Consider the following 23,285-nt stretch of genomic DNA (forward strand, 5'->3'; position numbering starts at 1 on the left):
GAAAGTGTACCTGACACAGGAGTAATGCAACAGCCCCCTGCTAAATGCAGGGAAGTGAAAGGCCCAGGGGTGGTGATGGCTCCTTCTTGTAGTGAAGAGGGCATGAATGACACCTTGTTGCTCAAATCACCTTCCCATGCTGTTTTCACCCATAGGTTGCTCATTTTTGTGCCGACTTGGAGACTTGCTGGTGTTCAAAGTGCAGCAGTGTCCCAGCTTCTCCCTTCCAGTGGTTCCTGGCCAGCCTCTCCTTTCTGCTTCACATTGCCTTTGTTAAACTATTGGCCCCTGACATGGAGAGGCTTTTGAGAAGACTGGTTAGGAAGAAAGGAAACGAGATTAAACAGAATAGGTCACTTGAGAACACTTGCAGAAATTTTGTCTTTATTTGCTTGGTCTGGTAGCTCTGGAAGATAGGAACTCCACATGTTTTATGGTTACATTTATATAACAAATAAAGTCTTTAATTACAGCAGCCCTCGCTTTCAAGGAGGCAGTAGGGAAGCCAAAGGAAAACAGAAGACTTTGCAGTCAGAGTAATAATGTCTGATAATCAGAAGTGTCACATAATCCTCTGAAAATTAAAACTGGAATAATAAACTATTTTCCTCATTTACTTTATCTTATCAGGGATAGCATCCCTCATTTCAAACACCGTGGTGTTACCTGTGGCAGCCTCTCCTGTGCCAAAGAGTGGCACCTCCTGCTTTGCTTGGAGCAGCTTCCCTGCAGCTCCCCTGCAGATCCCCCGAGCCCACGCTCTGGCCGACGCTCGCGGGGAGCGCGGTGTCAGGAGCGGGGTATGAATGGAGTTGGATTTTTGAAGGGAAAATAGAATTTGATCCTTCAGTTCCCACAGGGTACCACCACAGAGACTATTTTCTGTAAAATGAAACCAATGGAGTGATGTTTTACACCACAATATCGCACAAAAGGCAAGACAGTTGGCCCAGTGATACTCCTACACAGACAAATTCCTGTGTCTCTGGACAGGTTCACATTTCTTTATCTGGCAAGCATAAAATTGTAGTCTGTGTACAAAGTAGCTTTTTTATTTAAGGAACAATTAAGCTAATCCCACAAGATTTCATGTTTAACTAGGTTTGTAGTGAACAAGTTTGTAGTCTGCTTTCAATCAAGTTCTTTTGACTTTCAGAAAATAGGGGCAAACCAATATATACGAAATGTAAAATTCTGAGTTTCCTGAGATGTATGAGTCCTGCTGGAGTAAAACTATACATCTATTTGCTAAAATTTTGGTATTCTATACGTAGACTTCTTTCTTTAGCCTGCCCTTAATCTTTCAATTATGGAACATAAACCTGCGTTTTTCATTAAAATAAACTGGTGTACACTAAAGCACTTGATAAATACATAACAATATGTACATGTGCACACATGCTCAGTAAAAGCTGCTGTTGGCTTGAAGGTAACATCAGCTGCACTCATGACAAGATGCAGGCTCTTGGCCTTTAAAATCTCACCTACTCAAAAGTGTGGTCAGGCTCTGTGCTTTTTTCAGTGTGGTTTGAGCTGGGGTTGAATCCAGCTGTGGCCAATGATGATCTGAATTCAATGAAGTCAAGAGAAGACAATAATTCAGGTTCAGTTCTGGTTTTTGACAAAACAATGGTTCAAATCAATCTTTGGTTTTGGTTCTACTTCCGGCTTAACAGCTGTGTAAAGAAAAACATCTGGAATAATAACCCAGCAGGGCCAATAAGAGAGGCTGCTCTTTCATACTGTCCAGATAGCACCAATAACAACAAAGCTTTCAAGCCAGTTTTCAACAACAACAATGAAAAAACCACAACCAAACAAGAGAACTCCTTTTGTGCCTTACAGTCAGTAGTGGCCAGGACAGCACACGGGACCTGGAGCATTCCTGCCTCCACTGGCACCAGGCAGGGAAATGGGCCAAGACCAGCCTTGCTGTCCTGGCTCTGCAGGAAGGAGGCAGAGCACAGCTCATACACACAGCTGATTCCCTCCTGCAGTCAAGCTGGCTGCACAAGTCAGGCTTTTGTGGGCCCTCAGCTGTGCCTGGGCACTGCCCAGCACGGGTGAAGCCCTGCCAACCACCTCATCCTCCTGTGAGATGCTAAATCCTAGGTCTGACAGCCCCCTTAGGCCAGCGCTGCCTCTGTGCCAGCTGTTAGGAAGAGCTGTGCCCAGTGCATCTCCTTGCACCTTCCCACTGCTCTGCCCTCTCTCCCACTTCTTTTAGTAAGCTCCTTTGAACCTGGGACTATGTCTTTGTTCCATGTTCATTTGGTGCCTGGTTTTGGTAGTAGGGCTCCAGAAGCTGCATCAAAGTACCTTTAGTGGGGAAGCATGAACCATACAGGGCATGCAAAGCTCTGTGGAGTGGTCTCAACCCATGTTCACATCTGGGCAACTGCCCCACCATGAATGCCAGCCTCAATCATCAAACACGACTACTCCCACTGCCTGAGGTCTAGACCAATTTTAGGGAACTGCAGCTGCTTGAAAACAAGCCAGTAATGGAAGTCTAGAAAAGGGAGAGGACACACCAGGAAATGTCCAGAGGTCACAGAGAAAACAAGCAGAACTGACCCCAATGGCCATTGCCTGAAACAAGAACCCCTGAAGCCAACACTGGCTGTATAAAATTTACAACTGCTCCTGGTCTTTTTTACCACACGCTGCTCTCATGCATCAAACAGGCCAAAGGGACCTCTCAGAGCAATTCTGTTTTCATGGGACAAAACACTGCTCAGGTGCTCTCCATCTGGAAAAGCACTAGCTCTTCACTTCTGTTTCAGGAACACACCACCCCTGTATCCATTGGGAAGGAGGTAATAAATGTCCTTGTATCAAATTTTTGATGTCTGTTTTTCAAGATCAGTTAATTGTCCCTTTTCTCCTCCTTATATAACTGAGTTACGATATTGAAACTGTACAAGGGAGAAGAGGAAAACGAAGAATCGAAGAATGAAATTGCCAGTGACTAAACAGAGTTTGGTAATTTTGAGTTTTGAGTCAGAGCTGTGATTGCTGTACTCTTGTTGGAAAAGTTAATGAAGTTAGAAGAAAGTAAAGCAGCATTTTGGCCAACATCACCAGGATCTGGAGTATTCCTCATTCTGAATACCATATGTCAGCTCCATAATTTGGACAATTTTAGCTTTGTTTACCAGTGAAGATTTACTGGTGCTTATTTGTATTTACCAAGGAAGGAACAGAAACCGCAGCACGTTTGCAGCCAGGTCTCTGACCTCCTGTTCAGTGGTTTACGAAACCAAAGATGCATTTTCAGGGTAGTACTTGCATTTGTAACATTCTTAGTTCATCTCTGCCATACCCACAGAGCCTCCCTTTAAAACACAAACCCAAAGTTTTTATGAGCCTGTGTATAATCCTATAGAAAGCTTGTAATATCTTTGTTAAAACACAAATCTAAATTTCACTTTAAAATTATTGGGGTTTTTTTAGCATATGCAAGTTCTGAATATTAATAGAGCTACTGAAAAGAGATCTAATTACAAAAGAAATTGTGACCTAATTTTCTCTATTTCTTATCAACAAGTTTTCAGATACTGTTTGAGCCATTTGAACCCTCTTGGAAATTCTGAGGATATGGTTCTCCACAGATTGAAATGTGTAGCTGACAGCTTCTGCCACTGAGTCCTCAAAAACTGGTTTAAACAGATGTAAGTGTACAACTGAAACAGAAGCAAAACTAAGTCTCAACAATCACACGATTTACCCTCTTTGTTCAAATGTTGGATTTCAGCTACAGAAAATACCATACTGTTTTACTACAGAGATGTAAAATCATTCCATAGAGTCTTCCAAATATCCAACTTGTATTTCAGACACAGATATCAAGAGGGGAAAAGTCTCCAGCTGTCTAGAACTCCAAATTCTCTCATTTGTACTGCCATTTAACATAAGACAAAATTTAAGACCAGACTTTAACTGTTTCCAAATGTTTTTGTGTGTTTTTCTGCTGAAACCGTTAACTGTTATCTAGCACTAGAATTCTTAAACAACAAATACACCTACAGTCTCCCTTTGAATTTGTGTTCAGACATTTTTCTGTTGAATGCTTGGTATCATACATTAATCATGGTAATATATGATAAATATGTAATGACTCTGAGAGCAGAAGGATCTAGGGCAAATATCAAGTACAAATGACTTTAAGCACTGATACACAGAAAACTCTTAATCCTGTGGGGAAATGACTGTAGAGAGAGCAGTAGCAAAAACAGACTAGATCAAGTCTAACTTCAAATCTCTGAAGAAACTATTCATCCTTCGAAACAATCTCACAAAAGCTAAATACAAGCTTTACTGAAGAAGAAATTCTCCACACGCAGTAGAAACCTGAACAGAAGTAGATGTAGTAAATGCAGAATAGTGCACTGAAACAAACAGAAGGTTCTTAAAAGTCTTCTTCCTAGTCCTAGTATGTGTTAGGCTACTTTATTATTTTTTTTTCCTGGAAAAGGTATAATACAATGCAAAAAGTAACTGAGTTCAAGCATTACTTTCTTTGAGTCCTACAAATGAGCACAACTTCCCACGGGACTTGTGCGTGGTCTAGAAGTTTATGTGTCTGGTGAAACACTCCGAGTCAACAGCTTGGATAACACTCCAAGACTCTGCAAGCCCAGACGAGCTGACATTTCAGTTGGATCCACTGATGTAAGCTTTTCCCCTCAGAAAGAAAATGGTTTATTATGAGGTGGGCTACAGAAAAGGGTAAACATCAATTCTGAAGAAGAGTTTGGCAATGAAAATGAAAGATTAAGAGTTGTTATCCTTGTTCTGGGGTGCTTTGTTTTTCCATTTACAATAATTGGAGCATTAAAAGGAATAGAGTCCCATGAAATAACTTACTATTTAGGCATTTTACCTTTTAAAGTAATTTTGTTCATCCTGGAGAAGAGAAGGCTCTGAGGAGACCTTATAGCACTTTCCAGTACCAGAGGGGCTACAAGAGAGCTGGAGAGGGACTTTTTACAAGTCAGTGTAGCAATAGAACAAGGGAGAATGGCTTTAAGCTGAAGGATGGTGGGTTTAGATTAGGTGGAGGGAGGAAAGACACTGAAAGGAGGTTGTCCAGAGACATTGTGGATGCCCCATCCTTGGCAGTGTTCAAGGCCAAGCTGGATGGGGCTCAGAGTAACCTGGTCTAGTGAAAGTGTTCCTAACAATGCCAGGGGTGCTGGAACAGGATGATCTTTGAGGTCCCCTTCCCACGCAAACCATTCTAGGAGTCTATGATATGTTATGGTGCAATTTTCAATAAGAAAAAAAACACCTTCGGTGGTATATCAATAATTTATTGTTTTGCATAAGAAGGTAAGACATCAACCAAGGACCTGATGGTGAATTCAAGTATAGAGTTTGGTACAATATTAAAAAAAACTACCCTTTGTTTGACTACAGCAAACAGCTAAAACACAATAAAAACATCTGGACTTGACTGTCAAAACATACATTTCTCTAAAACCCCACACAGCACAACTTGAATATTTGGAATATTGGAAACATGTTTCGTTGTCTTCGTTCCCAAATTCTTAGGAGTCAAAGGAACAATTCACCCCCCTCCCCATTCCCCTTGGTATCCCAGAACAGTTCAGCACAGCTCAGGATCCATCATGATAAGCAGGCTCCTATCCTGTTGAAACTGTTTGACTAAGACATTTTTTCTGCCTAGACCTACTGTCATCTCTGCCTGCCTCATGGAGGGCTTTGATTTTTAGCTTTTGAAGCTGAATAATGCAATAATGTTGATTTTTAAAGAGCAATTTAGTGATGTAATTAAAAACGTTTCTGACTCGTCAAAGACCGCACGTTTTATTCTGTTGGTTGGATCTATGTTTTTGAGATTCCCTTCCTTGTGCAGGTGTTGCCATTCAGGAATGAGCTCCTGGCTCAGAGACAGGGCAGGCAGCCATGGCTGTGGGAGCCTCCTGGCAGGCTGTGCCGTGGATCAGGGTCGGGGTCTGGGGGGGCAGCGGAGCCCCGCGCCGCCCAGGAGAGCAGAGCCGCGCAGGATCCTCCAGACCACACCGAGCCAGGAGTGGCAATTCATTCATTTCAAAAAGACAGCAAAAACAGCCTGCAGGACAGCCAGAACCGTCCCTGCCAGGGAGTTTGAGGATTATTCTAGCATCTACTTCACAAAGAGAAAAGCAGGTCCCTTATGCAAGTGTGACTGTACCCCAGTGTTCCAAGACAGCCCAAGTTAGAAATAATGCTAATAGGGATTTAGTGAGGACTAAAGCCCCTCCTGTTGGAAATGCTACATCCTGAGAGATGCCAAGGGTCCTCTCCATTTCAAGAGATGGTGAAGGCACTTGGCATCTCACAGGCAAAGGCAAACTGACCCACTGAATTCCATATCCCCTGAAAAATAGTTTGATTTTCAGTGATTTAAAAAAAAAAAAGAAAATGTTTTCTCAACTCAGATAATCTCTATGCAATTAATTTAATCGACTAATTCCTATTTATGTTACAAAAAAGTTTAGGTCCACCAGGAAAATGGTGAAATTTCACAGAAGTTACAGTAGAGCAGTTCAAGCAGAGCATGTATCCATACTGGGACTCAGTACATCTGTAACTCTTGCATAAACTTTTCCAGACTCCCAGGGATTTTGCTGTTGTTTCTTGCATTTCATTTGTTTTATAAGACTCTAAGCCAAATGCAATGGCCCACACATTAAATACACATTTAGAATAAAACTGCAAAACCTCATGGCTTTATCAGCATATGAACTGAAATAAAATATTTACATGGAATGTTGAGCTCCATTTACAGAGACTGTTTCAAATTACAGACTAGTAATCTCTTTAATAAATGATCACATTGACAAGAAATTTAAAAACTTAACATCCCTTTTCAACCCTTTCATAAATATATAAAGTTTCACTAAATTCTTTTTTCTTTAAACAAGAGAGCTATATTCTCTTTACAGATTAACATGAAATAATGGTTTCCTGTTTGAATGCCACAGATGGGATGATCTGAAGTCAGCGAGTTCCTATACACATTCTGTACTTACAAGACATATTCACAACACAACACACAGGTGTTACTTGGTCTTTACATTTGTACTCATTTCCTGCGTATCAGTAGTGAGTAAAGAAAAATACCAAATTATCTATATTAAAAATACATCCTCTAATATACATTTGCTTAACACTGACACATCAAATCTTAAAGTGGGGTTTCCAACTATCTTGTTTCCAGTGACAAGAATGTTTTTTACAGTGAACTCTACAGCATTAATTTATTTTTGAGTGGAGACAAGATACATGTTACACTGCTAAAAAGTATCAGTACATACTCAACAATAAAAAGAATTAATCTCTTTCAACTGCTTCTCAGATGTCCAAGGTTTCCTCATTGTTTGAAAATTTCTGATGGGAAAATTGTTCTAAAGTGTGCCAAAAATATTTAAAATCAATTTGAAGGAGGAAAAATTATTCTCTACTTTGTTGCTATTCACATCACTTTGCCACTGATTTTACAGAAGTTTAATCCCAAAGACTTTGAAGTTATATATACACTAACCCACATTTTTTTCCTATTTAAATAATTATTCCCATGACTTTTCTTTGTTTTGCCACAGAGCATGCCTGAAAATATTTTCAATCCATGCATGCTCACAGCTGAGTGTTTCACTATTAAGCCACTGAATACATCTTTCTTTCCATGATTATGTTAATTGCAAAAGAATATTTAAATCAGTCTGTACATGTAAGACAAGGTTCACATCTAGAAAAGTAAAAACACATTGATACATAAGTAAAACTATGGTGTCTTCCTCATAAAAATGTTGGTCTCTTTTGCCTGTTTCAGTTCTCCCAAGCACTGAAAGGGCAATAACTTCCAAGTGCTGATGTGCTCTTTTATAGTTATGCTTAAGACCACTGAAGTGCTGGTCTCCAGCACCAATTTGTATCTTCTGAAAACTCTGTGTTAAAAACACTCACCTTGGAAACACACAGATGATGATAAAGAGGTGTTTGGCAGTTTTGCTACACTAGTATTGGCTCACTTTATGGAGCACAGTAAATCTCTGGTTTAATCTGACTGTTCTACCCCAAACCGTGGGCAGCAGAATTGAAGACACAGGAAAACAAGACCAGTTCCAAGTGCATGAAGAGTAAACCTGCTGCTCAGAAGAGCTGAAATCCCTCCTCCCAAGAAAGTGGCCATCGAGTAAAGGCCTAACCCTGCCCAAGGTTTAGATGCTGATACAACAGCAGAGGTTTTGTCTATTTAAAACGTTACTATGAGTGCAGCCAGCTGACAGGAACCCAGAAGGTCTCGGTCTCCAACCTGTCAAACGTTGTTTTAAGCTCACTGTAAGCTGTAGCGAGGTCATCGTTGACTATCACCTTGTCAAAAAGGTGGCCATACTGGCTCTCCATCACGTGGGCAGATTTAATCATTTCATGAAAATCTTCTTCCTAGTAAGAGCAGTGCAATAAAGATCAGTGCACAGCCAGTCCATAGCAGCCCTGCATAAACTCTTTCTGTATTAAACATGGTCTAATTGCTTACTTCTTATCTCATCAGGAGATGGAAACTGTACCTCTAATTAAAAAAAAAAATAGAGATTACCATTACAAGTGATCTCAGAGAGTATTCTGATGAGTTGACTCAGCTCAACAGGCAATTCTTTCATCTCCCCCTTTGTAGTGACACAATTAGTCACTGCACAGTAATTATGGAGACATTTTCTTTCAGCAGCATCAGTGGAAAATGTTTCTAGCTGTTTACTTTGATGATACATTTAAAGTTTCATTATTTAATCTCAGTTTGCTATTAGCACTTACAGCACAGTCTTTTTAAGAGCTTGGTAGGAGTAATCATTCTATGCCTTGTTCGATCTGGCTTAGTGGATTTTGTGTTTGGGGAGGGAACAAATCTTAGTAATTTGTTTAAATGACTTTGAGAGATGAAACCTGTCCTTACTAAACAATGGCCTGAAGGTTGCTCTTAAGAACAAACTCCTCTTACTTTTTATATACCACAAACCAACATTTTCTTACAGAATGTAATTTCCAAACTATTCCAAATGCACGTTCTACACAGATACAGTCTGTGACTATGTCTGTGGCTCACTTTGAAACAAAACCAAAAAAATCTTAACACCTGAATGAGGAAAAACAATACACACTGTAAATACAGATAAACAATCTAATGATAATCAACTTTGCTGTGGATTCAATTAAAATATTATAAAATATATTACAAGGAAGCAAGTAAGTTAATATTGGGTAATGTTATTTTTTTTCTGACTATTCACAAAAACCAGCATTTGTTACTTGCTTAGATACCACTTCTTCTTTCTTACAATGTTCCATTTTTCTATAACATTTAAAAAACCCTCTATTTCTCTTATCCACAAATGTGGGCTTTTTATTAAAGTACCATATACTTTTTCAATTGGTTTTTATATTTGCATTTTCCTCTAAATTTAGACCCCTTAATACAGCTGATAAAACAAATAAATTCTCATTTTTGAATAGAAACATCTAAGCCCAGGTGCAATTTTTTTAAAGGAGATCCACAGCATCATCTCTTATAAAGATATGCTTGCACTTTGGGGGTTCTTTCATGACATAAAGTCAGAGGAGCATGGAAACCCATGAGCATATCAAACAATGAAAACATCACAGTAAATGTGCAATGTGAGAGAGGTTGAGAAACAGCAAGATGCTCATGTAATCCCTGACAAGTGCTGTCAATAAGAACCAGAGATCACCTTTATTTTCAAGTAAACTGCTACAAGAAAACTCTTTACGAGTTCTCCTGATTTACCATGTCTAATTATACTTACAGTAAAGGGTTTTGCAGTTCCCTTATCATCTTTACTTGAAATAATCTTGGCATTTTTTCTAGTTTCTCTCAATCGGTCAAGTGATGGAGGTTTTATAAATATAACAAATGGTTTAAACTCATATGTCCGCAAGTGTTTCACTGTCTGGGAAGAGGAAAGATTTTAATTAATTAGTTTATTTTGCACAGTGGAATTTACTGCAGATAAACAAATCTCCCCACTGACCATAATAACCCATAAAGGATTTCTAGGCAGGTATTTTTCATTTACTGCCATCCTGCTCTACTGACCAGCACTGATTCATCTAGGAAGAATCTTCAGAATGGTAAGAGAACTTTCTCTAAGGGTGAGCATTGGTCTTGATTTCCACATGGCTGCTGGTAAGCCCCATGAAGTCTGGCAAAGTTTGAGTCGTGCACACCAGTGCCACTGGCAGCAGAGGATGGAGGGGAACAGCAGGTATTCAGGGGAGGAGGAAAAGTTCAACCCATTTTAGCAATGTTCTGTACCCATGAACATTAGCAGAAAGAGGTGTCTTATTTTAGCAAGAATAACCCTTTCTGTACCCATGAACATTAGCAGAAAGAGGTGTCTGTGACACTTGTTCACACAAGGCCAATGATTTTTCTCTTCAGTACTGTGTGCCCACCACACAACTCCCTGCTGCTCATTTTTCCTGAGTGAGTTCTGTGTGGTGTTAGAGGCAGGTCCACGATTCAGCTGCAGCAGAGGGTGGATGGTCAGAAGTTTTCTGTCCTCTCCACACTGCCACAGTCCACAGGATAACCCCATGCTGGAGAGTGGGACCCCAGAATGGTTCACAAGCTTGGGTCCCCAAGAGAATTCAGTGCTTTGCAGGAGCACAGGCTTTGTGGGACAGGCAATGGACTCGTCATCTCCCCTCCTCCCCTGGCATGGGCTGTGGCTTCCCTGGCTACTCCTCTGCCAGGGCAGCCCCTGCCCTGCTCCCAGGGCACAGCCCCACATCCAAAACTGCCCTGGGAGCTGTGCACAAGCTGCCAGGGCTCAGAAGCCATACACTGGCCACCCTTGGAGAAGAGATGCTTTGGCTGGATATAAACAAACTAGTCCAGCTCCTAGAAGCACTATGGTTATTAGGAGCAAAAAAATTCCCAGTGGAGCTGTTCAGCAGGGTTGAAAGACAAGGTCAATGCAAGAAAAAATAGTTTAGAGAGGAATATTCTTAACAATTATCCAGCCAACATCACATTTAGTGCATTCCTTGACTCATGTCCATCCTGCATGGAAACCTTTGGCATGAACAGTCTAGTGAAACATGTGAGAGAGAGTTGCTGGACTTGGTGATAACTCAAAACTATTCTGAAATTAAAGTTTCAGAGACAATCTCTTGCCCAAACGAACAGAAAGATAAATGGAAATACAGGAGCATTCTGTAATTAAATCTTTAGTATTATGCTGCAGGCTTCCAATTCCTTTATTTACTTGCTGTATATTTATCTCTTTCCAGAGAACCTTGCTTAGATAAACGTAGCAAGAAAACCCACTGAACAGTCATTCAGTGTGGGATAAAGTACACCTTTTGAGAAATATTTTTTTACCAGAATTCCAGTATGTAATCTGGGGAAGTACAAGAGTTCAAAAGACATGCTTACTTACATGAGGTTGCACATCCAACAGACAAACTTTGTTTTTAGCTAGAACTGATCGAACAGAGTCTAAACTTGTACCATAGTAGTTGTTCTTATACTCGCCATACTCGATAAACCTGTGGCAGAAGGTGAAAACAACTGAAATAATTTCCATTTTCTCCAGAAAAAAAGCTTACCAGTTTGCTTTATAAGATTTAATTCAGAAGCAAAAATATTTTACTTTACATGAGAGTTCTACCGTGTTTTATAAAGGAAATGCTGTCAAGTACTTCAGCATGTCAATTTTAAGAAATCTTCTACTTTACTGCTTTCAAATCAGTAACACCTGCTTGTATTACAGTTAAAGAGAAAAAAGCACTGCAGTCCAACAGCCCACTAATGTTTTCCATCACCTCTTTTTCTGAACTAATGCAATGCAATAAAACAGTGGATAAGCTAAACAATAGAAACTACTGAAATTTCATTGCACACTACAGAATACCCAAATTCTCTGTCTCAGAAGAGGAGGAGTGATGACGGTGCTGGTGGAACCAAGGTGGCTGGTTATTTGCTATAAAAGTACAAGCACTATTTGCCAGAAAAGCAAAGCACAGTTTGAAGTTTCAATAAAACCCACAGCTTTGTGTCTAATACACTTTTGCCCTCTGAAACTGGGGCAGAATTTCAAGCTACAGAATTTTACAGGCTGCTGGGGAGCACGATGCTACCATTGTCTCTTCATTTTAGTTTACTTTCTGGAGGGTGTACAGGCTGGGGCTTCACTGTAGATCTCTAAATTCAAAAGCAGAGGAAGTGCCTGGCCTGAAAGAGAGCAGAACTATGCAAACATTGACTCAGGCACGTCTGCAGCACTTCCACATCCCCCCTTCCCTAGAGCTGCAGTGCTTTACTGCTATGACAGAAGATGCTCTATTAAAAGAATGCTCCCCCATCCCAAGCACCTATAATTTCAGTGTCTCCTTGAGAAGCTGAGGTACTGAAACTACTTGTAAGCTTAGAAACTCTTGTGTTTGCACATACTGATTTTTTACTCCGTATTTTTCCCCAGCTGCTTATATAACAACACGTAATTTTAACATATCTTCAAATCACTGCAACTTATATCCACTTTGACTTATTATCTAAAATAACAACCAGCCCCATTTTGTAATAAACCATTGTTTTAACTGCAGTTCTAGTTAAAAATCTCTTCAACATACTTGTTATTCTGTACATCTGTCTCAAACAAGTGCTTGGAAATGAAAATGTATTCGACACCATCACTTTCTTGGCTTCTCCTTGGACGGGTAGTGTCTGCAGTTTCATCATATAAAAAAAAAAAGAAAAATATGCACAAAACAATATAATGGAAACCAGGAAAAGCTGAAAAGCACAGATTCTTTGTGCAATACTAAGCATAGCACTTCCCTCACTTCTGAAGCACATAAGGCTGCTCTGGATCTGGTAGGCAGCACACAAGCACATGACAAGACTGAGTTTTAAATGCATGCAGGAAAATCAGGGAAAAACCTATTGCACAAGTATCAGATCATCATTTTTTATTAACTAGTGGAAAAATCCAATAAAATGAGGACAGATTAATAATAAAAGGAACAGCAGTCCATAACAATTACCCCAGCCTTGCCTCTTGTTAAACTTATTAGCATATGAGACCATAAAGGGAAACAAAGCACACCATCCTGATTTATAAAATGTTATGTTCATTAACAACTCTTGTAGCTATGGTATGTCAAGCAGGGTAATAAAAAAATAGGGTGTGAACTTTATGTTTTAGTGCTTTTCTTTATCCCGTGATCAAAATAGAATTCCATTTTCTTTCAGTAGCCTTGTATTATTTGCACTTCTTATTTTCCCCCAAGTAGGTATAAGGGTTTTGCTTATAATATTTGTGGGGTTGTCACTTATGATTAATGAACCCATTAAAACATCCTATTTCAAACAAGCTGAACACTACAGCATCATCCATTCTTCATCACATATGGACATACAAAACCTGCTTGCAGCAATACAGACTTAAATGCCATTTGATCTGTCACTCCTTTTCTTAGGCTGACACAATGAGGAACATTTCCAAGACAGGAACCCCGCTCTCTCTCCAAGTCCTGACTTACTGAATTTCAGGGAGAGGGATTTCTTTACATGTTTGTTTTAACTTATAACCACAAATTTGGAAGAGAAAAGAGAGAAGGCAGCTTGATGAATTCTGTCAACTTTTAGAGAAATATTTTTGGGCAAATGATTGCATATACTTCAATGTGTTAAATATTTTGGGAAATTCTAGCTTTTTTGTTATTGTTGCTTTCAATACCCAGTTGAAGCAATTATATACAAAAGAAATTACTTGCCAAACTAAATGCAATAATTTTTCTACTTAGCAAATTCGTTCATACATATAGACTTCACAGAATATCTGCACTTGCAGAAAACCTGAGAGGGAATCTCCCAAATTTGGAATGTTGGAGCCATATTTTTGAAGGATCCCTATAGAAGGTACAAGTAGAAAGCAAACCAAGAAATCAAAGTCTAAAATTGTTGAGTTCTCCATATTAAATAAAACCCAGTAAAGAATTGTAGAAGTTGATAAAATACAATGTTACTCAATTTTACAAAAATCACACTACTTGGTCAGATGGGATAGAGGAAAAAAATATCCGCAAATCAACTCTTCTAAAGCTAATCAAATGGATTTAATTAATTTATTCACTGGATTAAACTGTTTATCATCAATCTTCATTTTTCAGCCTAACAGATAAAGGCCAGTTTGCTGAATGCAAGCATTGGTAACAGAGTACATTTCAGTGCTTTACAGCCAAATCCAGGGTGTTCTTCAGCTGAGTTTCATTTACTAAACCTCACTGACATCAATCATGCTAAACTTGTACTGAAAGTGTACTGCAATGCCTCTGAGCCAAAAAGCTCCATCAGTTTAATCAATGCTATTTAATACAGAACTGCAGCAGCACTTTTAAAAATAAGAAAAGCAATTTGGATGCCAAGCATGCATTTAGAGACCCAAATTTGGAAGTACCTTAAAGGTAATACAATAATAAAGGCTAATAATGCAAGTTTATCATTAGAGAATAGGAGTGCATTTTTACTTACGTGGCACTGTCACCCCGTAGTGCTGGGTATCACTGATTAGCAATTTCCGTTTAAGTTCATTCAGCCCAACCCCTACAGGACCTGAAAGAAAAAAATTGTCCTGTTTCCCAAGAGCCAGTTGTCTCTTCAGGTGCAAGTATGCTCCAAGGTAAGACTACATAGCCTATAGCTGTGATATTACTGCCTTTTAGTCAGTGATTTGGAAACGCCCATGGTTCCAGCCTCTCCTAGCACATACAGAGCTGACAAATTTCAGGGGATGCAGTTGGCAGTTACTCTGTTCAGACTTTATTATTGAGGAAATATCAGTGAAAATAAATTGCCAGCAAAGCTGACTTTCTTTTCTGCAGCAGCTACCCTCAGTGTGCACCCACCTCCGTTTCAGCTCTACTACAAACCCCTGCAGCTTTCCAGAACAAAACCTGGTTTGGCTGTTTTTTTTGCCAGAATGCCCCCAAGTTTAAGATTAGAGGACCCCAGCTGGCACGTGCAAAGTGCCCCCAAACTCTCTGCACTCTGTGTGTCAGCATGGCCTCACTCCCTCCTGCTGCTGCATCCCCTGTCTGCACCAGATGCCCCTGGGGACAATTGCTTCCACCTTCCCATGCCCTGGGAGCACTGCTCCTTCCAGCCCCTGCTGCAGGCAGGAACACTGCCCAGCTCCTGGCTGCCTGGAGCTGTCACCATCCACCTTTCGACTGCGTGAGGGTGGCATTGCATGGAGAGGGGAAGGAAGGGCAGTACTTGCCAGGTCACAACCCATTTGGGATGTTTGGGTTTCTTTCTTTGTTGTTGATTTTCTTTTAAACTGTGCTTGTCTCCTGCCTGCTGTCTGAACAGGTCCAAAGCAAATGTTTCCTTCTTCATGCGACTGCCAAAGAGAGACCACTCTTGGAAGGAGGATGGCAGGAAGAAACAAAGACTGCATGGAATTTTTTTGACCCGTCTCCTCCACCTCCACTTGAGTAGTGCTGTACTAGAAGCAACAGAGCAAGATGTTCCTCTTGGCTTTTGAGTTGTCCCTAATTCTTAGCTGTTTGCCAGTGGTGCCTTAGGTCTCTGTGAGGGCACTCTGTCCTGTGAGGTCTCAAAGGCTCCACAGGCACTCGCTGCTTGTCCCCAGGAGCCCTTCATGCAGGGCTCCAGCCTGCCTGCCACGGTGACAGGGCCATGGTGCTGTGTGTGAAGGGAGCTCAGCTTTGCATGGTCTTACATTTCTGACAGTGGAGAGCCTTCATTTCTACAGAGCCAGGACAGCAGCAGAAGGCAAAGGAGAATGAGTCATTGGAACCATGTCCTAAATAATACAAGGATAATACCTGTGGTTTTAAGGAAAATTCTTGAACATTTAGTAAAAGGGACACATGTATGTGTGGAGTGCTTCTTAACAAACACATTTTAAACATTGTAAAAATGTTCAAAACCTAATAAACATTTCCATGAAATAGTGTTGCAACCACTTCTTACTAGTGAGAGTCCAAAAACAGACTGATGCTTCAGTACCTTCAGGTTCCTATCTGTAACAATGACCATACACCCTGTCTGGAGTTGAAACACATAATGATGAAAAGCAAGTGTTTGCTACTTTGCTGCTACCCCCAGACTATGGTTCTGCTGTAAAATCTCAGAGTTTCTAGATTTAAAGTTTCTATGTGTTCACATCAGTTAAACACACAACTAGATTTCAAGTTCCATCTCTGACCTTCCTGTAAATTAATCTATCAGTATGTATAAATGTTTATTTAATATGGTGTACAGCAGCCTCTACTGGTGCATGTCTGCAGAGGACAGCAATGTGTTATGTAGATAATGGCATTACTTTTGTTATAATGTTTTTTTCCTTTTTGTAATAGTTTAGCTCTTTAAGGCAAATATGGACTTTTATAGGAAAAGTAATTAAAACTCTAATATATCCTAGCAAAGTAAACCAAACCAAACGGAATTCAGTTTTTAAAAATCACTCTATTACTTTTAAGCAAAAAATCTTTTCCATCAAATCCACACAAATACTATTTCCTTAGTCTACATGCTGTCAAATCAACAGTATGCTTTTAGCTCTATTTATATATAAATAGTCCAGGCTTCACTTCCTGTGACACATGCTTTGGAAACTTAGCTTAACTCTGTTTCCAGATCACAACTTCACTACTACTGTCTCCCCTTCCAGATTAACATTTTAAAATCATCTTTAAATTGAACTACTGAAAGGTGTAGAGTCTTATTTTCAGTGCTGTCTTCACAGAGTGCTCATAACTGTAGCATATGGACACTGAAGGCTGATTTCAGCTCAGCAAAGCCATCCATTATGTAGATTTTTATACTATCTCTCCCAAGTTAATATACAGTTCCCTTCTATTCTTTTCATTTTCATGCAGCACAGAAAGATGCCAGTTTCTAATAGTTATGACTCTGAACACAATTTGAACTCAAAAAGATAATAAAGTGTCAGGATTTAAAAGGATAATCCTGGTTGTTATAGTCAAATATAAGGCATGCCGGAACCATGTCTGTAGTGTAGTTTTGGTTTACTATAAATCAACCCAGGCAGCAATATTTACAGTTATGCTGACAGACTTAGAGATACTTTGCTTACTTTTTTAAAGGAACATTTGTGCTGCTTGCTGTTGCATATTAAGTCATGTTAATGGTCAAATCCTGCACAAGTGGACTGCAGTGCCTACCTTACTTTATTGAGAGACATCTGCAGAATTAAACTACCAATCATTAAAACTTGCACTAAATTTTGTACCACACAGACACATCTGAAGAAAACTGAAAAAGCTAAGTTTAGGTCTTGGGAGGGTTAAGCCAACCAGCCATTCTTCCCCCACAGACACATAATGAGCTCCTAGTAGACGTTTGGAAAGAAAAGAAAAGGAAAGTGATCTTTCAGAAAAGATTTTGTGAGTTAGATGACAATGTTCCTGCTGGGATCACAAGAACCCAGTAGGAGACATGCCTTGAGAGAGGCTCTGTGGCTCAGTTCCTAGTACACTACAATGCAATGACTGCACATGCATGTCCGACTTCAGCTCAGTGTGGTAGGAAAGGAGAACCTCATTATTTTGTGTTTCAGTACATTTTAACAAGCAGTGGGAGTGTACTTTGAGATCTGCTGTTCACTGAAGTAGGATCAGTGAGCTCAAACTGGTGTTCTCATGGGCAAGGCTAGGCACTATGTTACATCCTATGCATTTGTTCCTGAACCTTGCTGACCTTCCCATGCCTTCAATCAGGAAGCTTTAATGCAGATAGCAATTACAGGTTTCTTTCTTCATTGTCCTGTTAGTTGACTGGAATAGCATGGCCACGGTAGGCCATTTTCCTGCACTACTGCTGTAGATCAACTAAGACTCTGCAAGCCATTACTGAACATGTTAAAGCTAAGCCAGGAGAGGTGGAGAGTTAAAATCACCTTTTATTTCATCCTCCTTTGCTCTGAAATAGACCTGGTCTCATCATAACTCCTTCATTATAAAACCAGAGGTAATGGGTTAAAAAAAAAAAAGGAAAAAAAAAAGAAAGAAAAAAAAAGGAAAGAAAATCTAAGCAATACAACAAATAGAGAGCTTTTTCAGTCCCAGATTCCTTTCCTTTGCAGTAGTGAAGCACATCTTTGTGGGAAGTACTGACAACCTCATTCAGAGACAGAGGCTTTTCTGATCGTGTCAGACACCAGTAACAACTTCTCCTTTATGGCAACATGCCTCTGGTCCTTGCTTCCACCACTGCCCACTTTGGACAGAGGCATCACCATGGGTGACCACAGCTCCTGAAAGGCTCTGCACACCTCCAATGATCACACTGCATGCACAGAACAGTGTGTGTTCTTGGGGACAAGTGCTCATGGCTTGTTACTGACAACTTCACTTTGCCTGCCCCTTCAGAAAGCTCTGACTTAGCTGAAACTATGCCAGATAAAGTTATTGCATGCAGCACATTCATTCTAACTCTAAGGAAATAAAATTTAGGTACTCTGGCTCTTAAAATTAACCAGAGAAGAAGACTTTGTGAGCAGGGCTTTTCCCTCATTAATATAAATGAAAATTCTAGTGTCTAAATAATACAAGTCATATTAAAATATTCTTCCTTCATCTGATAGGGCTGTGAGGTATCTAATGCTTAGGATGTAGGCAATATTTGTGGAGGAAGATTTTAAGGATTTCTTGGCAGCTTGGGATCAGTAAGTTACTAGAAGGAGACTGATGACATAACATTGGATAATTTTGGTTTTAGCAGACACATTACAATTCTAACAATTAAAAGCACACAGAAATGTTTGTATCATTACTGCTTCAAATGATGTTATATTAGCCCCAAGGATTTGCAGGGCTTTATTCATGAACTTAGATTTGCAGGCAAGGTAAAATCTTGACATATTGAGCTGAACCTGAGAGTAGTGTGTATCACACAACAGGGCACTGAAATTACTGGGTGTCCAATTCATGTTCTTTAAATTAGCCTAGACCAATTCAAAATGAAGTGATTTTTTTAAGTTGTCAAACTCCCTACCCCTAAAAAAAGGCAAAACCAAACCTAAATGTTCCCTTTTAAACATAAATAATATATTTAGACCTAGCTCAACAGACATCTAGTGCCTCCACCGATTACAGCTATAAATTAATTATATGTCCCTTTCTTTCCTAGTACTACTATACAAATTATACTCGATGTATTATATGGAATGCTGCTACTGGCACACAAAAAGCTTTTAAAATGTGTTTGCTTCTACTATACCTGTATTGCTTAGCTCTGCTAGTTTTTTCCACATTTTGTCCAAGACATTTTTACGGCATTGGCCAGACTTAAGCTGCTCTTAATATCCAGAGAAAAAACATTAGAATTACTGAAGTCCGCAATAAATTTCTGAATTGCTTTTGTTACTGAAAAAGCACTCTTTCTTCATTTGATTTATTACAACAAAAATCAAATGGAATCTCTAGGCATTCCTTAGATCAGACATATGCAATTTGTTATAAAAAGTCTACTTATCACACTTTTGCACTACACTCTGTTGATGTAACTGTAAAATCAACTCAGCCATGTTATTACTTGTTGTATATTACCCAAAATCTCACAGTGATCACACTAGTAGGTGGCTGATTTTTAGTGCTGGAGAGTGACAAAACTGTTTATTAAAAACTCAATTTAATGTTCCCTTGGATATGAGCGATATAAAAACACAGCTACTCAACAGTTCCTAACAGTCCCTGATAGAGGGTCATATTTCTCTGCTCTGCTGCTTTCAGAATGGGGGAAATTTTGCTAATGAAGAATCAGCCTATGTGTTACTGCCACGGAAACAATAATCAGTGAGACGTTACTCACTCGTAGTGAAGGTTACTCATTGGTACTCCAATTGTTACCTTTGAAAAGCTTAAGATAATGCACTTTCTGTCTTTTTGGGAGACTGAAGCAAGGCATTTTGATTACATAATAAAAGCTGTGAGGAAGCCACGGCAGTGTCAGATTACAGAAGAACAGAAAGCTGACTAAGCTATATGTTGAGTCCTCTGCAGCTATGCTTACATTCATCCTTGGCCTATAGATGTCCACATTGCATCCACCTTTCTTACTACTTGTCTATTTACTTTTTCTAATGCAGTAGGTGGTTTTGTTTCTTACCACTTTTATTGTCTGTCTTCTTTGATCTCATGTATTTATCCTGTTCTTTTGGTTTGGTTTTTTTTCCCACATAGATATACTGATTGATCACTAAGAGTGGAATATCAATGTAATTCTTTTGAGTTTTAGTACAGCTTGACTGCCACATTCAGACTTGTAACCATGGTAGCTGTATTTTAATGTCATGTCCCCTTGCTTTAGGAAAGCTCTAAACACAGTCTCCTAAAGCATCCTTATATGCAAGCTGAGACATTCTGTCTAGAAAGGTGGACTACTAGACAGGTGAAAAAATGGAGCATGTTCAAAGGGAAGAGGTTATTGGTTTGTGCTCTATGACTCATTAAAAGGGGAGCTCCCTGGGTCCTACTCTGTTTCACATCCACACCAATGACACAGACTAGGCCCTTACAAAGCTTGCCCATGGCAAGATGGGTGATACAAGTGACTTGCTCAGGGGCAGGACTTCCAACCAGAGAGCTCCAGATATAGGCTGGCAGACCTTAGTGAAATTTGATGAGGACAAAGTTCTGCATTACAGGCTGGGGACTGACTGGCTGGATGAGAAGGGTCTTGGGGTTCAGGTGGGCAGAGCTAAGCACGAGTCCCCAGTGCCTGCTGGCAGCAATGAAGGGTAACAGGAGACTGGGCTGGACCAGCAAGAGCCTGGCCCATAGATAGAGGGGAATGATTCTTCCCCTTCACTCCGCACTTGTCAGTCCCCTGTGAGGAATACTCTGTCCACAGCAAGCCCTGCACTAAAATACTGTTGATTAACTGAATCAAAGACATCAGAGGGCCTTGAAGAGGGTCAGGAGCTGAACCACATGACCTGTAAGAGAGACTGAGGGAACTGGGCTTGCCTGGCTTGGGGAAGAGATGTCTTGGGGGGACCCACCAGCACCCTTCTGACACTCATTGAAAAGATGGAAACCACCTCTTTACTGAGGTGTGAGGTAAGACAGGAAAGACATGATGGGAAGACAGGTTCCCAAAGCTGCTGCCATCAGCAACCTGCTCAGAACCTGGTGTTGATCTCACTCAGTCGGAAGCTGAACCAGGTGAACTCCCAAGATCCCTTCCAATCTAAATGACTTTCTGGTAAGCATTGTGCTAATCAGCAGGTCTCTGTTTTACCAGGTCAAAAATAAAGAAAACAACTTACCAACCAAAACAACAAGCCTGTATTTGTCATTAGGTTGTCGTCTATATTTTGCAACTTCTTCATAGGTTGGGATATCTGCTGTGTCATACTGATCACTCTTCTTGCACTCATACATGGACTTGTTTGTTTTTTTATCTTTTCTGCTAAGACGAAAGCTTCTTCTAAAACCAGCTGCAGTAAGAACAGGGTTTTTTCAAAGTAAGAAAATAAGTCTTCTTAAAACATTTGAAAACAGTCTCTTCCAAACATTCAAGGATTGGAGCATGGAATAAAAAGTGTATTATGTTTAATAAGCCAGGTCATTACAATGACATTTTCCTAGAGTTTTTAACTAGTTTTTAAACTATATCAGGTACCTATTTAAACTGCAAAATTAAGATTACTGATAAAAACAGAACCTTGGCAACAACAAACCGCAAAATACAATTGCTATTAAAAATTGTTAATAAATTGTTAATATATTTAGATTATTTAGACAATTTGAGTATCCTATAAATTGATGTTTATATACACAAGGCAATTCATGCAAGCTGGAGTCTCATACCACATCTAATACATGTCTATTAAATCAACATGGCACACAGACATCAAATACAACATAGGATAAAAACACATCTGGTTGTTGAAAGGGTTAATGAGAATTAACTCCTTGAGCAATTCTCTTGTGCTTAGCTCCATGCTGGTAGTATATTAAAAATGTGCATTAAACCTTTCCTGAGTATGTTTAGTAGTCAATCCAAGCACTCATAGTTAAATTACAAACTACTAGAAACATCTTAGACAACACAGTACCCATATGATGAAATTAAATTTAATATTGCTATTAAAACTATATTTATAATTGCATCAACTGTGTGATATCTACTGTGCCTTACAGAGAAGACTTGAAATTTCACATAGCTTTTAAGCACTCTCAAAGGAGAAAATCATAGGCATTTTCAAGCAGAACAGCACAAAAACCCATTTTACACTACATGTTAAAAACTAATTTAGTCCTCTGTTAATGACTACCTTAGAGTTTTTCAAATAAATCCTTTATATTGCATTACATTAAATTTTACTGGTATCTCTACAACACCGCTTTTGTTCTATAAGAAAGTACAGGAAAGACTGCGAAGACTGCAAAGCTGATTTCACTGTCTGGTGGTAGGAGAGTAAAACACAAGCTATACTTTAAATACTGGAAAAGTTGTTGGTGTTTTTTCCCCAGAACACTTCATGGGACAGTAAACGTGTAAACTCTTAGTGACCCCAGATTTTCAGCAAAATGTTTTCATATTCTTATAACAGCACTTATGTTTAGGTGTTTGAGAAGTAGTCATATTATAATTTATTTTTCAAAGGTAATATTGTACAAGTTCAAGATTCAGTTCTGCAAATATTTAGCACAAGATCTGAAGAGAAATGTTACAAGGCTTAGTTATAGGCTTAGCATTTTGCACACACACAGTTTCACTGAGCATGAATCCTCACAGAACCTCGACCACAGAGGATGTTAACCAAGTTAGTTAATTGATGTGAACCCCTATACCTATGGGAATCTACAGCACAAGTATACACAAAAAAGGTGAAGAAAAATTTGCTTGAGAATACCATGATATTCAAAATATTCAAATACCATTTATATTCAAAATATGAAAAAGTAAACTGAAAATCTATGACAAGGGAAAAGAACTAGCATCCACAGACAGATCAGATGATATTTTAAGTACAATATAGTCCAGACTAAGTAGGAGGTGAGCTGACATAGAAAAAGATCAGAATATGAGATAGGAAAACATAATGAAATAGACTGGGTTACGTTATTACTGAAATAACACTGCCATTGAAATGACTGCAGTCAGAAACAGAAATGCTCTATTGGAAAGCTTACACCCCCACAAGAAGGCCTGGGAGATCTTGCCTGCCCTATGGTGAAGTCCATCGTGACACAAG

At 39.5% G+C, this 23,285-nt stretch overlaps 1 protein-coding gene across 2 annotated transcripts in view; it reads right to left on the minus strand.

Annotated features, from left to right (window-relative positions):
- Positions 1-5,299: 5,299 nt before the first annotated feature.
- Positions 5,300-23,285, minus strand: part of MPP7 (membrane palmitoylated protein 7) — a 147,373-nt gene continuing 129,387 nt past the window's right edge. For both annotated transcript variants that reach the window (XM_039709830.1, XM_039709823.1), the window contains 6 exons: positions 21,351-21,521; positions 14,564-14,644; positions 12,661-12,754; positions 11,469-11,577; positions 9,831-9,974; positions 5,300-8,454 (listed from right to left, as the gene is read on the minus strand). In XM_039709830.1, the coding sequence (XP_039565764.1) occupies positions 8,275-8,454; positions 9,831-9,974; positions 11,469-11,577; positions 12,661-12,754; positions 14,564-14,644; positions 21,351-21,521 (779 nt within the window). In that variant the 3' untranslated portion in view covers positions 5,300-8,274. The remainder of the gene's footprint in view (positions 8,455-9,830; positions 9,975-11,468; positions 11,578-12,660; positions 12,755-14,563; positions 14,645-21,350; positions 21,522-23,285) is intronic.

The sequence above is a fragment of the Passer montanus genome, unplaced genomic scaffold (genome assembly GCF_014805655.1).
Source record: "Passer montanus isolate IOZ18808 unplaced genomic scaffold, ASM1480565v1 scaffold10, whole genome shotgun sequence".
Lineage (NCBI taxonomy): Eukaryota > Metazoa > Chordata > Aves > Passeriformes > Passeridae > Passer > Passer montanus.